General features: G+C 38.6%; 1 protein-coding gene across 50 annotated transcripts in view; it reads left to right on the top strand.

Annotated features, from left to right (window-relative positions):
* The window catches only part of LOC137503854 (titin homolog), a 1065379-nt gene that overhangs the window by 696906 nt on the left and 351449 nt on the right, over nt 1-17024 (top strand). For 48 of the 50 annotated variants that reach the window (XM_068231415.1, XM_068231409.1, XM_068231432.1 and 45 more), the window contains 6 exons: nt 2216-2257; nt 2351-2389; nt 4064-4102; nt 7512-7559; nt 9695-9730; nt 13612-13656. In XM_068231415.1, coding sequence (XP_068087516.1) covers nt 2216-2257; nt 2351-2389; nt 4064-4102; nt 7512-7559; nt 9695-9730; nt 13612-13656 — 249 coding nt within the window. The remainder of the gene's footprint in view (nt 1-2215; nt 2258-2350; nt 2390-4063; nt 4103-7511; nt 7560-9694; nt 9731-13611; nt 13657-17024) is intronic. The other 2 variants (XM_068231412.1, XM_068231448.1) reach the window with 2 other exon arrangements.

Genomic DNA, 17024 nt, shown 5'->3' with positions numbered 1-17024 from the left:
GTGACTGATTATCATTCACCTGTGTGGGAATCTGCATGTCTGCTCCCATTGGATGACCTCAGTATAAAGATCTGCTTCCTGCAGGGTTTCCTTGGGCTATCATAGTTTCAGTGTAGCTAGTCTTGCTGTTGCTTCAGCCCCAGACCGTGTTTCTTGTTCTAAAGATACTTTGCTGGTCTTGCATCATATATTGGTTCATTGCCAATATATATGCATACCAGCACGTTTATTATTTTCCTTGTATTCGTGTTATGTTGATACATCAGTGACGTTGATATATAAGTACACAAACTGTTTATATCCTGTGTTCAGTTAGTCAGGTTTCCAGCACGTTTTGGTAGTTTGCGCGTATCGTGATCACCCGTGCTGAGTTAGTATCCTGCTCCTGGTCCTGTTTGTGGATTGCGTTCATCTCTGCGAGGAGATAACGAATCCTTCTGAATCCTGTCCTGTTACCGTTTGTGGATTGCGTTCATCTCTGCGAAGAGATAGCGAATCCTTCTGAGTCCTGTTCCCTGTATTGCTCCAGTGCTAGTCAGTGTTCCTGCTTATGTCATATATCGGTTCACTGCCGATATATACATATGTTAGTCAGACGTTACAAATAGTTTCATTGATAGCTGTAATTGTAATACGCTAGGAAAACATACTTATTGTATATTTGTCTGTGTTACGTTCATCTATCTTGATCCTGCTATTTCCTGACTATCCTGTCCTGTCTTTGTGAGGCACGCCATCGCTGCAAACGCATTGGCTGCCTCATTCCAGTCTGTCTTGTTGTGGACGCTTGCTGTCACTAAGTAGTGGCTAGTTAAGCAAGCGTTCATTCTGTCTACCTGCCCCGATCTCCTCAGTTCTGGTTTTTGCGCTCAGCGCTACTTTGCGCTGAGACGTTATCACAAAAGTATTGTTTGTGGCTGTTCGGATCTGCACCGGCTCTGTGCACCACAATCTCCTATTGGAGTCAGTCCTCTCCTCCACTAAACTGGGGATATCCTGATTGCTTGTGCTGGTGTGTGTACCTCCTTCACGTCAGCTTATGCATCACGTGCTGACCGTGGAGAATACACCTCCAAGCGTAACAGCTATGCTCATATGTAATTCCATGTGTGAGGTGGGGGAGGGATTAATCTCGCCAAAGCCCATGCTAAGTTCTATTGAGTGTCTGGTTATGGAATTTAAGTATGATATGCTTGAATTCTGGGCCCATTAGTTACTTTAGATAACTGGTCTTAGTAAAAGGACTTGCTCTGCAGAGTTTCTCTTTAAGGAGGATTTCTCTTTGAGAGAAATAGAGGCATTTCTAGAAGCACAATGTAGAACTTTCTGTGTGTCCTCTACAAGGCCGTAGAAGAGATATCCAGTGCATATGCCAGCCTAGCTAATGGCAAGCACCAGAAAACATAAGCCATTGTTATGAAAACATTCTCACAGTACATTAAACAATGGTCTTGAGACATATTACCTCATTTTCAGAGTATTAGGAGAGGAAAAGCCATATTTGGCTCTTCCCATCTGAGCAGGTGTGGATAGCGTCATCCATCACATGCTCTTATCAGCCAATTGCAGGCAATGGGTGACTGGTCCGTCCATGCCGGGTGATGTCAAAGTTAACTCTTTAGAGGCTAGTATAAAATAGCTGACATGGGCTCCAGAGAGTCACTTCCAGATTCTTTCTAGTTACCCTTTACTTCTATTCACTTATTAACTTCTTGTAGCTCACAGTATCTGTATGCTGTATATAGGCCAAATGCTGTCTTAGCACAATGTAGCATAGATGTTCGTACTATAAAGCCTGGTCGATTCACAAGGAATGGACCAAGAGCATGAAATGCTTAAGATGACTTACTAAATATTGATTGCTTTGCTGAGGTAACATACATGTCATGAAGATTGCTGATGAACACACCTGTATATCTGTTTTGCCAAATAAACTCTTTAAACTTTGAAGACGTTTAACAGTTCTATCTCCTTTGTTGTTGCTGTGACAAGTGTCAAGTTATCACAAGTTCTGTGATATAGTGCCGAACAGAGGTCTAGTGTTGTTGTCCATAGCAACCAATAAATATTTATTGCAATTTTAATTTACATTTACATTCAAGTAGCTGACAGGTGGTGAATGCACTGCCTTAAGCCTCTCATGTAAAAAATGACTAAAATGTTGCTGAAAATAACATGTTTTTGCCACTTAACCTTTACTAAATACCTTTTACAGAAGTTCAGGTTAAGAAGCAAGAACCATCAAAACCCAAGGAAGGTATGTAGAGTACACTGATTGTTTGCATAGTCTCAACATGACAATGAAAGAAAAATAAAATCATTAAAACTTATTTTAAACAATTTTTTTTAGAGAGAAAACAAATAAAGGAGCCCAAAGAGGCAAAGATAGGTAAATACCAAAATGTTGTATACCATGTACTTTACTTGCCATAAACTGTCACTTAGTGTGGTTTGGTGGTAGACAAGGAAAGAACTAGCATATGTAATATATTGAAAAAAAAGCATTAGGAGCTGATTTTATAAAACTAGTGCAATGAAAACTGGAGCAAAAGTGTAGTGGTCTCCCTTGGCAATCAGCTTTTCTTACTGTTTCATTTTAGAGGGAAATTCTGAATCGTTGGGTTGCACAATTCTTCCTTAGTTCTTCCTTAGTTTCCATTGCACCTGTCTTAAAAAGCAGCGCCACTGTATGCAATGTATAATTTCATCTATATTTTATTATCCACCAATGCAGATCCCAGCATTTGAAAGTTACACATTTACTTAAAGCAGGAGGATTAGCCATACTATGCCAGGGAAAAAAACACATATATAAGTAGATAAATACTTGATCTACTTACATAACATATGTATTGTACTGTCCACGTTTTGATTTCAGTGAATTTTATATTGTAGTGAAGAGAATTCTGTTCCTGGTGGGGGCCATGTCTTTTGCCCACAGATTAGGCAAAATCCTGGTGTCATTTCTGCCCTTTACTTTTTTCTTTTCTCCTCCAATCGCTGAGTCACCTCAGCCTTGCTTGTAAACACAAGTGAGCAGAGGATCAGGTTTCAGATAAGCAGCTAAGCTGGGAAATAAATGGAAGAGGAGGAGTATATAATAGATAAAAAGAACCCCCAGCATGCAACTGTTTGGCACTGACTATTAAAGGGCAGTGCTCCTTAAGTATGTGATAACTCCAAATCATAACAGCAGAAAAAGTTTTGAAAGTTTTGAATGCAGGATTAGCATCTTTATCACTTAATACACCCAGACCAGTTGCTGTTGAAATTAGATTTTTATGGTGACACTCCCGCTTTAACATTTTAATTACAAAAATCCTAGATGAAAAGCAAGAGAAATGTCAATTACAATAATCTATTCCTAACATAATAAGGGGACAATTAACCAGTTTGCTAATAAACCTCCAGTGTGTTTTTGCAATGTGGAAGTAAACTAGAGTGCTTAGAGGAAACCCAAACAAAACTCGATGCCAGTAGTGAGCTGGCCAGAAACTGAACCTGAAACACTCATGTTGCAAGACAATGCTAGCCACCCATGCATGGAATTTTCTTAACGATATAGGCAGCATAGCATATCTTCTTTACATATACATATCATTATTTTCATCCCAAGCAAAATATCCTAGATAATAGATGATTTTATTCATGAAATAAAAGTTTTAACAATTTACATATCCAGTCACCTGAAGAGAGACTTTTTTTTAAATTATTGACTGCAATTTTGCATGTGTTCGATGTTTCAATTGAATTGAACAGTAGTTTGGAGGGGGGAGGGTTTACAATACTTTTCATTTTGGGATATCACATACAATTACGTAAAGTGCAGCATTACTATGAACATAATGTATCTGAGTGTCAATCTCTCTTCACCATGTTCAGTTGTACGTTCCCACTTAAGTGTCTGTGCAGGTAGAAGATAGAAGTAAGTCCACAAACACATAGCACTCCCAAATTGTTCTGTGTCCATTAGTTTTCGTAAAATGTAACATGTTAGTGAAACACTCAAAAAATAACAGTATATACTGACTTTTTTATTATTATTAAACAATGTATTGTACAGAGGTCCCAGTTAGAAAACCAGAGGAGCCAGCAAAACCAGGTAATCCTTTTTTAAGCAACATAATAAAAAAATTTGGTATTCTTATTATTTATATAGCACTAACATATGCCATGGCATTGTACAGAGTAAGAGAAAGAGAAACAAACATACACATAATACATATTACATAATATATAGAACATAAAAATACAGACAATGATGTACACCAAATAGACATTGGTACAAAAAGCAGAATAAATGATTACAGTGACAAATGAAACATGATGAATAAAATGTATAACAAACTACACAACACAAAATGAATACCGAATTCGAAGACACAAAAGGGTGAGAGAGCCCTGCCCTTTTGAGATTACAATCTAAAGTAATGGGGAATAAGAGGTGGGGTAGTATACAAAAAGCATACCTACAGGAGGTACAACTTGATCAGACGAATGGGGAACGTTAGTATCACGCTGGTGCGTGACGAGGTAACATACAGATAATACACAACAGTAGTATAAGGTACCGTCTAGATCAGTCAAAACTTGTGAACAATTATATGTCAAAGTACAGAGTCGTTTAAACAAAAGTGTAGTAAAATTCAAGCAGGGTCATACACTTGTAGCAGATGTCAGTCGTATTGCAAGGATCAAGCGGTAGCAGAGTCAGGGACAGGCCGAGTCGGTAACGTAAATCAGAGGCAGTGGTACAGAAGGACTAGACAAGAGCAAGGTCAAAATGCAAGTGAGAGGTCAGGAGGATATTACGAATGAATTACAATAATAATAATAATAATAATAATCAAATACGAAAATAACAAATGACTGACTAACTGGAGTACATATATATTGTGCGTCTACACAATATATTAATGTAACTCAAGAATAGCTAGCTAGGCCAAGAACCAGTGAACTGATTAGTATCAAGGCCAGTGAGTGAATGCAATCTCTGGCCTTAAGTACTATCCCCAATTCCCCAGAAACCACTCCCTTAGTGATTTCACTATAGTGACATCACTGCTGACCTCAGCTAGATCCTCCTCCTAAGCCTAAAAGGCTTATCGGCGGCCACGCGTGTGTTTGGTCGCACGCACACCTGAACTCACCGTCGGAGGGATGCTGGGGATGCCGCCAGAGGACGTCAGCCGCGACGTCTGGCTGCTCACCCGGACCACGCCGGAGACGCCGCGGGCCACTGAAAGGTAAGGATGTTACAGTTAGAATGTGTACTTGGCAGAACAAGTGAGTTTTGAGGGGGTGTTTAAAGATTTCAAAGGTTAGAGAGTAAAGGATATGTTGTGAAAAGGGATTCCAGAAGAGGGGTGAGGCATGTGAGAAATAAATGTAAATGCAAGGAGGTGATTCTAGAAGAGGACAAAAGAAGGTCATGTGCAGATCTGAGGATTGGTATCGGGACATTAGTGAAGAGATGTACAGGGGAGAGAAATTGTGGAGAGCTTTGTAGGTTAGGGTTAAGAGTTTGAAATGGATCCTCTGGAAGAGCTTGACAGAAAGGAGCAACAGAAGAAGAGTGAGATGAAAAATCAAGAACCCAAGTTCAGTACAGATGGTAAGAGGGTGCTAGAATGTTAGTTAGTAGTTCACAAAGAACTATGTTACAATGGTCCAAACTGGATGTTATAAGAATACTGTACCTACTAACATTTTGGTTGTGTCCTAAGTAAGAAAAGGTTGGATGAAAGGTACGTATTTGAGTTGGAGAAGATGACAGGAGCAGGTTAGAGAGCAAATGTGAGGAATAAATGAGAGAAGTAAAATATTACCCCTAAGCAACAGGCTTTGCGAATTGAAGTTATAGGGGAGTTATAAACATTTATTGTTTAATCAGAGAGGTGGACAGATATGGGGGAAACATTTATTACCGTATTTTTTGGACCATATGACGCACTGGACCATATAATGCACCTAGATTTAGAGGACAAAAAACAGGGAATAAAAATATACTAAACTTGATGCATCCATAGTGCAGGGACATCTTGTGGATCTTCTCCCCCAAATTATTATGCCCCTCTTGTACCTCATGTCCCCTAGTGTGCCCCTGTGCCCCTCTTTTATGCCTCTGTGCCCCCTTGTACCTTTTGTGTGCTCCTAGTGTTGTCCTCTTTCCCCCCATGCCCTTCTCTGTCTTCTTGTCCCCTCTTCTGTCCCCTTGTGTCCTACCTCTTCCTCTAAGCCCTCCTCTGCCCACTTTCCTCCTCTGTCCTCCTGTGTTCTTTTCTGTCCCTGTTTCATCTTCTGTCCCTATTTGCTCTCCTCTGTTTCCCTGTGTCCACCTCTCGTGTCCTCCTCTGTCCCTTTGTGCCCTCCTCATGTATCCTCCTTTGTCCCTGTGTGTCGTCTTCCTGAGTCCTAAAACATGGATGCTACAATTAGGTTGCCTCGACCCCCCCCACCTCCCACATTGCAAAAAGTGATCGCAAATCACGATCAAGAATTGTACATCTTACCTGCATCTGGAAGGCTTTCATCTTTAAACACTGATGGAGGCTTTTCATATGGCTGCTGCTGCTGTTACTAAACATTGCCTTTTTAGCTTAACAGACTGAGTGCAGCATTGGGCAGGCTAAATTTCCTTGATGCTGAGAGGCTCCCCACATGGCTGAAGATGAGTGGTGCACAGCCCTTCCATTCATGGCTGCCTGCTAAGTGACTGGCTCCGAAAGTCTCACCGGTGGGGCCACAGTGCCTTCATGGAGCCAATCACTAAACTTGAATCACGATTGCTCTATGCAATACGGAGGGAGTGACCTAATTGCAGCATTTAACCATAAGATGCACCAACTTTTTCCCCCACTTTTGGGGAGGAAAAAGTGTGTTTCATCATCTGAAAAATGCAATAGTTCTGTTTTACTCATAATCAGTTTTATGAAGTGCGAGTTCATGGCAGGACAGCAAAATTAAACTTTTTCTCATGCAAAGCTAAACTTATATCTATTTGAGTGATTTTTTTTTCTTTACATTCTCACTTAACCTTCTCCATGCTACTGTTAACTAAACATGTAATAGCTATGTGTGTATGAAGAAGAGCACAATGTTTTAACAGATATTGATATGTAGGTTTCAACTAACCAACTTGTATCAAGTGTACCTTTTGCGGTCAGTCACTCCTCCACCAGAAAATGTCCATACTTCATTTTGTGAATATACTATATTTTGAGTGAATTTTAGCTGCTAATTGGTTATAACACAATTTGTGGACAGACCACATTTGGCTTAATGACAGAAGCAGTGCCTGCTAAAAGTAACAAAAACAAAAGATATCCATAACAATGACTAGCTGTGTGTACCTATCTATCAATCTTTTATAGCGGCATGGCGCATTGTAGGTAATACACTGAGGTTTTGTTTTTTGTTTTTTTCCTTTATTATGTACTGTGCGCATTCGACTGTACTAAGATTACATTTGTACAAACTAGAATATGAATATTTTCTGTAATTACTTTCAGAGACCCCACCAAAAAAGCACGAGAAACCTTTAGTGGAACCAAAGAAAGGTAAGTATATATTTGTTTATCATGTCCCCATAAAGGTGTCATTGCCCAGGGACGGATCTAGGGGGGGGGGGGGGGGGTCAGGCGGGTCTCTTGCCACAGGGGCAGTTTGTTGAATTCTTAAAAAGGCGGCAAAATTTGGATGGGGAATGGCAGTTTAGGTGCCAAAACCTGACCTTTAGGCGCCAAAACCTGACCTTGCCCCAGGCGCAACTTGGTCTAGATCCGTCCCTGTCATTGCCAGACTAGTAAATTCATTTATAAACATAAGTCAAACATACAACAATAATCAAGAGGAAAGCTGATGTATCCTTTGTGAATGTTATTCTTTCAAGAAACCATGAGCCAACATTTCAGTACCACACAGGATCTCTTTTCCAAGGCAATATACTCAAAGGCATATATCTAAAGTCATAAAATGCCACCCTAGCAGTACCCACTGACAGCAATGTATGCAGTTCTGGGCAGCTGCTGCATAACAGCAAATAGCAAATAAAAACATTATGGTGGTACAGTTGCAATGTTCATTTTTTTTTAAATTACAGCAACAAAAACCTACCAAGATTATAACTTTTTCTATTATATCTTTATTAAATCTTAATATTATACATTATATTTGTTCTATTATATCTTTATTAAATTGTAATATTATATATTAAAAATGTTAGGTAAACATTTTCCAACAGATATCTCAATTAGGGATGCTCATTTGAATTCTGTGGATTTGAAATTTCCACATTTCCGATCGAAAATCGGCATTTCGCATTGGAAATCTGATTAACATGAAAATACTGCATTATTTTAGCCAAATCACAGAACTTGGAATCATTAGACCAATCAGATAATGCAGAATTTCTCCACGAATATTGGATTACTGTGGTAATTTTAGACCAATCACAAGATGTGGATACTACTGAGTATTCCTTAGCCTAAAATTTCCATGGTATTTCAAATACTACAGTAAGATTCTACATTCTCTGATTGGTCTAATACTTCTGAGTCAACTCCTTGGAAATTTGTAATTGCGAACGCATGGATTCAGAAACTGGCATTTCCGACCACCCCTAATCACAATACAATTCAGTACATCTGCTTCTATTCCACCTAATAAGCCCCAACAGTGTTCTCATCACAATACATATTGCCATATTTCATTTTGTATAACCAAACCTTTCAAAATTATTACAAAAACCTAAAATGTTATTCTCTATTTGCACCCAGTTCCTAAATAGGTGAATCAACGAACAATACAATTAGTTATGCTAGGAATTCCTAAACTTTTTCCTTAGCGACTCTAATGAAAAAACAAATACATAAAAAAAATCTGTGCAATCTAAGACAGGTACTGTAGATTACTAGTAATAACATTTATAGCGTTTATATTCAAAAAGGATTTTTACTGTCAATGGTAACCAAGCAGATACAGTCAACGTTAAATGAATGGTCAGTCCAAATGTTTTCAACAGGATTTTTTCACCATAATAATAAAAGAGAAAATGTATTTTTCATTTTTTAAAGGACACCCGGACTTAAAGGGATAGGGAGGCTGACATAAGTACACTGTCTGGCTATGCTGCTGATCCTCTGCCTCTAAAGGTGCTGTGCCCGTTAATGGCCACATTCCTGCTAGTCAATTTGATCAGATTAATGGAATTGATCCATTTTTCGGAATGATCAGACTGGTTAGTGGATCCAGCACAATGCCTGAGCAACCCCATTTGCATTGTTCGTGTTGTTACCCCTGCCTGCACTCTGTTATACCCCTGCCTGCACTCTGTTATACCCAGCTCATTGTCTCTCTGCCCCTTCCAAAGCAAAATAATGCATTGCTAGCCTGGAGGCTAACACTGTATCTGTGCAGGATTGGATTCTAAATTTTCACCAAAGTGATCATTTCCTGATCCCTGTCGGGTGACAATTAGCACATGTGTGTACTTACATGTAGGAAGTGGCTTCTACTACTGCCGGCAATTCACCATACCACTGTTCAAACTGCAAGAAAAAAGACAGATTAAACTTCTATACACACAGACACACACGATCTATATGTTACAATACTGCTGCATATATACTGTCTGTATATCCTGGAGTGGGAGTATTTTTACATACTGTGAGCTCAATGTCAACTTGCATTGCAGAGACACTGCAGAAAAAGCTTGAGGAGCCAAAGAAAGGTAACTACATTTTGTATACTTTCATATCCTTTTAGTACAATTAAAGAGATATTATGTAACTTTGAAGCTGTTAAAAAAAGACTTGAAATGCCCTGTGAAATATCCAGTAGCATGTTTGATGAGGCTGACAGTGACAAAAAACACATTTTGTTTTTAAAGTAGTCCTTTAAGGAAAATATATTTTACATTCTTAAAACACTGTAGCCCACAAAGCATAAGTGCTAGTTACAGTGCTCAGCTAAGTTGCAAAAATAATTTAACTCACTGCCCATCCAATTCTATGGCCCTGTTCACAGCACAGCATTGTAACAGAATGTGTTATTCTAACTCGCTGCATGCAGACTTTGAATTAAAGCCTATGTCCAGTCTCCATTGCAGTACGCACACAGGCTTTATGCAAATGACCACTGGGAACCCAGCCTTATGATATATTTCAGTTCATATTAAACAACCATATTTGTCTCCAAACATTTGTACTGAAAGGAAACAGAAAGCATTCGGTCTTGCTTTTCTAATCGTGTCATTTTCAACAAAATGAGTTTGAATAAACTTGAATAATTAATTTAGTGGGCTTGTCCCACACCCTTCAGTCAACAGTTACAATCAATTTCTTCCAGGGAGAACCTCCCTATTCTTTTGATTTTAGAGCTGTCAGTAAAAGTTATGAGGGGTTCTGACTAATTTTTGTCAAAGTAGCTGACAAGATAAATATACACAGATCTTTTGATGAATTGCAAATGTTATTCTTATTCAGTGTTCAACGTTGCACTTAATGGAGTAAATGTTAATTAAGTTATTATTTAAATAAGCTTCTTTTGAGTTATTCATTTGTTATGCAATGTAGTTTAACTTGAAGTAAATGTACTATAAAAATACATTCAGATAATTGTATTGGTCATTGGTTTTACAGTGAAACCAGAGAAAAAAGAAAAGGGGTAATAAATATAAATCACTAGTTCAGGATTCCAAATTCTTTGCTTATGAAGGTGACTATATTATAACTGATACAATTTTCATATTTGATAAAGCCAAAATATTCCTTTGGGAATAGTCAGTTATGTGACCCAGGATCTGTTCACAATTTAAATAGCTTTCTAACTAGGGAACAGCTCACACTGATATGCACGCATCTACCCCAACCATATCCTCAAAATGCTGTCTATAGATTGGCTGTGAAATGCATTGCAGCTACAGCAGGTTCTTATTATCCTTAGATTTGGTTGCAGCTGTAGTACTGACTACAAAGAGTTTATCTCTTAACAGCAGATGGAGGAGGTAAGAGAAGCTGATTGATTTCTTCTGACTGAAAAATACTGTCTTGTGCCTCCTCCCGAGACTACCTCATTAAAGCAGACCCGACATGAAAAACTAACTATAGGAAGTAACTTGTCCATATATCTTATCTAAAGTTTAGATAGTTTACACAGTCAATCTAGCTGCAAACAGCTTCAACAGGATATGATTATTTATTCCTGTGATTAAATGAGAGCAGCCATATTCTGCTTATCAGCATTACACTACCAAGCTGCTCTGTATCTTCACCCCTCAGCCTATGAAAACTCCACTCCCCTCTCCTCCTCTCTCTGCCCCCTTGCCTCTGAAATCTCAGCAGCTCCCAGCTGGTAACGCCTCCTCCTTCGGGTAAAGCCTCCTCCTCCCCAGACTGAGCTCCAATGAGCACTTGCTACATGGGACTCAGAATGCCTAGGTGCTGGAGGAGTTGTGGGTGTGGCTTGTTTAGTTTATATGAAATAAGGGCATTAAAACAAAAAAAAAGTATTTGGCTTGAGGAATGCCCTATAAAATATATGTAAGAGGCACAATTATGAAATGTGTAAAAGTTTATCTCGGATCCACTTTAAGGTGATGATCAGACAGGGAAGAACTACAGGTCATTAGAGATGGTCCGAACATCAAGTTTTCGGTTTGTGAACGCAAATTTACCACAAACGTTCATGGACCAGCTGTTTGCAGTGGGCTTCATTGGCTTAAATGGCAGGCGAACATCTGCTGACTTTAGCGGTTAATAGTAAAGCCCCCTTGCAATGCACACTGCACCAAAAGAGGGTAATTAGATAAAAAACAGAAACAAATTAACATAAAAAAAAAATCAATGCTACCTAAATAAATCAGCTTCAAATTAAAATAAAATATACGGGTCTCTATTTGTCCCCCTATTCATTTAGATTGTAAGCTCGCAAGGGAAGGGCTCTCTCACTCTTTTGTGTCTTGGAATTTGTTATTCATTTCATAGCTCACACTCTGTTATACATTTTATTCATCATGCTACATCTGTCATTGTTACCACCAGTTCTGTATTTTGTACCAAAGTCCATATTTGATGTATATCATAGTCTGTATCATCATGTACCCCTTGTTGTTTTCCGGCTCTGTACAGCGCCACGGAATAAGTTGGTGCTTTATAAATCAATAATAATAATAATAATAATAATAATAGTAATATTATGCCTGTAAAAACAGAAATTACTTCAGACCTAATTCTGAGGTACTGTAGTATCTAAATACTGCACTAGTGGTGTAGTAGAGGTGGATCCATGGCAAAAGTCCCAGCAAAAATTACGTAGTTTATGCAGAGTCATCTTTTAACCTTTAAAGAGCAGAAATCACAGTACATTGCTAAATTTGTGGAATTAAGCACTTTAAAACATCCGACATGCGTACACGGCGATAAGGTAGTGTAAGGGTTAGGCCCTGCGTTTAATGAACTACAAACAACCACAATGAGCTTTAGTGTTAATATCAGGTGAGCAAATCATTGTTTTTACTAGTTGACACCTCCAGGACATAAATGTCAGTCATCCCAGTGGCAATCTTTGTGTAGTAATGTGCTTGTGTGCACGTTCATCGGAGTGCAGGTGAGCACAGTTTTCCAGCCCCTATGGTCAGGCTGAAGTAGTTCAATGACAGTTCAGTGACCAAAAAACACTGATTCTGCACTGAGGCTTTATACCGGAAGCAGTAGTGGATACTAGATGCCAGTAGTGGTGGTGAAGGATTATTGGGTTATGGTCTGTGCATTTCTAGGACCAGCAGACCTGTCTCCAACAGCTAACCTGTGCTCTGGACACACAGAATTGCAATATAACAATAGAAAGAAAAAGAAAAACAGCCCTTAGAAGGGTGAACTAGTGTAACGCTAAGCACTGACTGCACCTGTCTGCAACAGCTAAAGTGCACTGTGTGGACACACTAAACAGCAATATCACAGCCTTTAGAAGAGGCTATGGAGATGGTGAATTGGTATTGTAGCAGCAAAAATCTCCACTGGGGAAACAGAACACAGGCCTAACTAACACTTTCTGTAATAGCAGTACAGCTCTGTCCCTAGTCACCTTCACAGCAGCCACAGGCAGAGTGTAAAATGGCTGCTGTTCTGGCTTTCTGTTGGTGGGGTAGTCCAGGTGGTAGGGATAGATGATTGGCTGCCTTGTGCCTGCTGACTCTGGGGTGAGGGGTAAATTTTTGGCTTGATTATATTGTTTATGGAGCAGGTCAAACGCGCCATATGTTTTCGCAAACACTTGCTGTTCCCTGGGAACTGCCCATCAGTGAACAATTCGGGTCATCTCTATACTGCACTCATTTGCACTTCCTATTTATTATATGGCATTGTATAATGTTTCTGCTTTATAAATAATAATAATAATAATAATAATATGTAGGCCTGACCCACACTTCTATTAATCATGTATCTCTGTTAGTGACTGAAACCCTTTACTATATTAGTGGTCAAATACAGAAATTAAGGTAATTTAAACCGCTCTGAAACATAACCAGAATTGTGTTGATACCTGTATTATATTTTGAAAGAGTAGGTAATCTGCAAATATTAACTTAAGTGGTATTGTTTTCTTTTGCAGAAGCGCCAGTGAAAAAACAAGCTATTCCTCCAGAACCAAAGAAAGGTATTTTCTGGCTAAAGTAATTGAAAAAAATATATATAGTCTATATTGTCTCCCTAAGAATGATTAAAAAAGTATAGCTAATTTGTATTGAAGTTACATAGAGAAAGCATGTCCAAAGTTTTTATTTAATGTTTAATAATAAAATGTTTAAAACTGTAAAGCAGAAAGCATAGAAAATCTTGTAAATGTTTATTAGCACTAAACCAAAAGTATATTTACTTAGATGATTTAGGAGCATACTGTTCTTCTGGTCAACAAGAAGTCAGCTCAGGTTTAGTTTGCATTTAATACTATAGTTATTTTTTATAGGTCATTCACATAGCGTCTGAGGTGGGAATTTAGTGGTAATATTATTTAATATTAAAGTAAAAGCCTCAATTTTCTGAATACAGTATTTATTTTTTATTTCTGCAGTTTACTTTCAATTTAACTTAAAATTAACAATATAAAATTTCAACCATGCATTAGTGAGTATGCACTTGTGATTGTATATTGACTTATGTACTGTATCTACATCCCTATGTCTACTAAGGATGAGCAGAATTATTGTTGGAAAGTTTACTATATTTCCATCCAACTTTGGGTTGATTTGAAAATAAAATGTTTAAAACTGTAAAGCAGAAAGCATAGAAAATCTTGTAAATGTTTATTAGCACTAAACCAAAAGTATATTTACTTAGATGATTTAGGAGCATACTGTTCTTCTGGTCAACAAGAAGTCAGCTCAGGTTTAGTTTGCATTTAATACTATAGTTATTTTTTATAGGTCATTCACATAGCGTCTGAGGTGGGAATTTAGTGGTAATATTATTTAATATTAAAGTAAAAGCCTCAATTTTCTGAATACAGTATTTATTTTTTATTTCTGCAGTTTACTTTCAATTTAACTTAAAATTAACAATATAAAATTTCAACCATGCATTAGTGAGTATGCACTTGTGATTGTATATTCACTTATGTACTGTATCTACATCCCTATGTCTACTAAGGATGAGCAGAATTATTGTTGGAAAGTTTACTATATTTCCATCCAACTTTGGGTTGATTTGCGAGAATCTCAGGTAATGGGTTTGCAAAATTAGCATTATAATTCTGACACAAATTACAGGAAATATTAGGCCCAACTGAGTGCAGGTGTTTTGTGTCATAAAATGTCAGGATTAATAGAAGCAGTATCAAATGGAGGCTTGTTGGCATCATTACAAAATATCAGCATTCAGCAGAGATCTGTGTAATACTCTGCAGAGTTAAATAATCATTTTTATTTTATTGACACTGCATAGCAAACTTTACATGGTGAAATTGACTGCTGAATTTCCAAGAATCTTGCTAAGCAAGAATGGGGCTGAGATGATGCGAGACCGAACAAGTAAAATTGACTCGCTCATCTCTAATGCCTACATCTGCACAGTTAGCGGGTGATGAAGATATTGGAGAATAAATGGAGTACAAGATAGGTCAGTGTGTTTCAAAGAGTATACCTTAAACTCCCAAGAAACATAACTGTCACCAAAACATAAAGTACCCTTTGATTTAGTTTATTAATTCAAAGGAATTAGATTGCATGCATTCCAAATATCCAATTTTATGGAGGAGAGTTTAAAAATGTAAAATCCTTATGAAGGGATGTTTAAAGTAATTGCATATACCCACATACTGATAAAAGAGCAAAAACAACTGCATAAAATAGGTTTAAAGTCTCGCCCTAAAGTCTGCTGCTGCCTTCCTTTGTATTGTCCCAACTTAACCTTACTGCTCATCCTTTTTTACATTTGACCCAGGTACTTGCTCAACATTCTAAACTATAACATTAGAGTAACAACTTCTTGCAGTATGCCCAGCACTCTCCCCCCCCCCCCAAAAAAAAATGCATTATGTCTTGAAAAACACATTTTGAGTGCATTCACAATGCAGATAGGGCACTACGGCATCGATTCATCATTGTCTTTGAGATAACTTTTTCCACTTTGTCGAAGTTTATCGATTTCTAGTTGTATTCATCCAAGTTTTTCCGCATTCGGTGTGAATTCGATAAAATATCGATAACAATGCGGTAACCATTCGGTAACGTGTCACTATTTCCATTTTACAGCGGTAATTTAACACAAGACCATAAGATTCCCATGGAATTGTGGGTAAAAGGCAGTCCTTTGAACACTACGTAGCAACATTCTGACTAGGGCTTAACACCTGGACCAGGATTCTGGAAGTGGCTTGGGACAATCCCACAATTTTGCCAGCTGCGGCTTGATAGGAGTCTTTTCTAAAAAAAAATAATAATAATAATAGTGCAGCTAGCAAATTAGTTAACCCTGGCACTGCCTGTGTTCTCTTACAAGATGATTCAAGAGAAATGCAGATGTCCTGTTATAGCAAAAAAATCTATTCTCTTGCAAACTGATATGGTTCTAGACCTTATTATTGCCCTTCTGCACCTTTGAATCACTCTCAGCTGATACAGAACCACTTCAAATGGTTCCATCTTCTCTGTCAGCAATGATCTGACAGGAATAACGACAGAGCAGTAAAGGAGATAACTAATCCTAAATGTAACGCTAAACCACGCCCACTTCTATTTTCATGAATTGCACTTTCTTCTGTTTTATCGCATCACTAACGAATGATTACCGAATTATTACCGAATGCTCGCTAACAGCTGTAGATAAATTTGATGAAACCTGATATCAACTTAACGAATTCGGTATTTTACCAAACTGTCGTTAACCAATTCGATAAGTCTTGATGAATCGAGGCCTATAACTCCAACAAGACAAGAGTGGTAGCCACTTGGCCACCATGCTGCCCACTTGCTTATATTAGCAAGTGTAAGGTGATGCTACTCAATGTTTTATATTAAAAATATTGTTCTGAGCCTGCTGTTGGAAAGGGACATGCACCATCATTTTATCCTCCCTGGCGGTAAGCCCGACACAGTGTTGGGCTAGCTGCTGCAGGGGATCGCATGGCCCCGGGAGGATTTTTTTTCTTAAGACTTGTTCTATAGTCTTCATCTAGCGCTTGGCTAGCTATCTATGCCCCTCAAGTGCCTCCGCTCTCCCCCGATCCCTGCCGCAATACATACCCCCCAGGGATCCCACGATGGCGCAGCCTCCCGATCAGCTCCAGGCTTCGCTATGGGGAGGATCGGGACTGCGCATGACATCATGACATTGATGACGTCATGTTCGATCATCGCCATAGTGACGACTGAAGCTAATTGGTAAGCTGCGGATCTCGCGGGATCGCAGACGGGTGAGTGTTGCCGGCGGCAATCGGGGGGAGCAAATAGGTGCTGGGGGACTTGGGGGCCACAGGTAGCTAGCCTAGTGCTAGCTACAAAAACTAAAACATGTTTTATTCAAAAAATC

The sequence above is a fragment of the Hyperolius riggenbachi genome, chromosome 4 (genome assembly GCF_040937935.1).
Source record: "Hyperolius riggenbachi isolate aHypRig1 chromosome 4, aHypRig1.pri, whole genome shotgun sequence".
Classification (NCBI taxonomy): domain Eukaryota; kingdom Metazoa; phylum Chordata; class Amphibia; order Anura; family Hyperoliidae; genus Hyperolius; species Hyperolius riggenbachi.
Note: the sequence above shows the minus strand (reverse complement) of the source record. Positions and strands in the feature narration are given on the sequence as shown.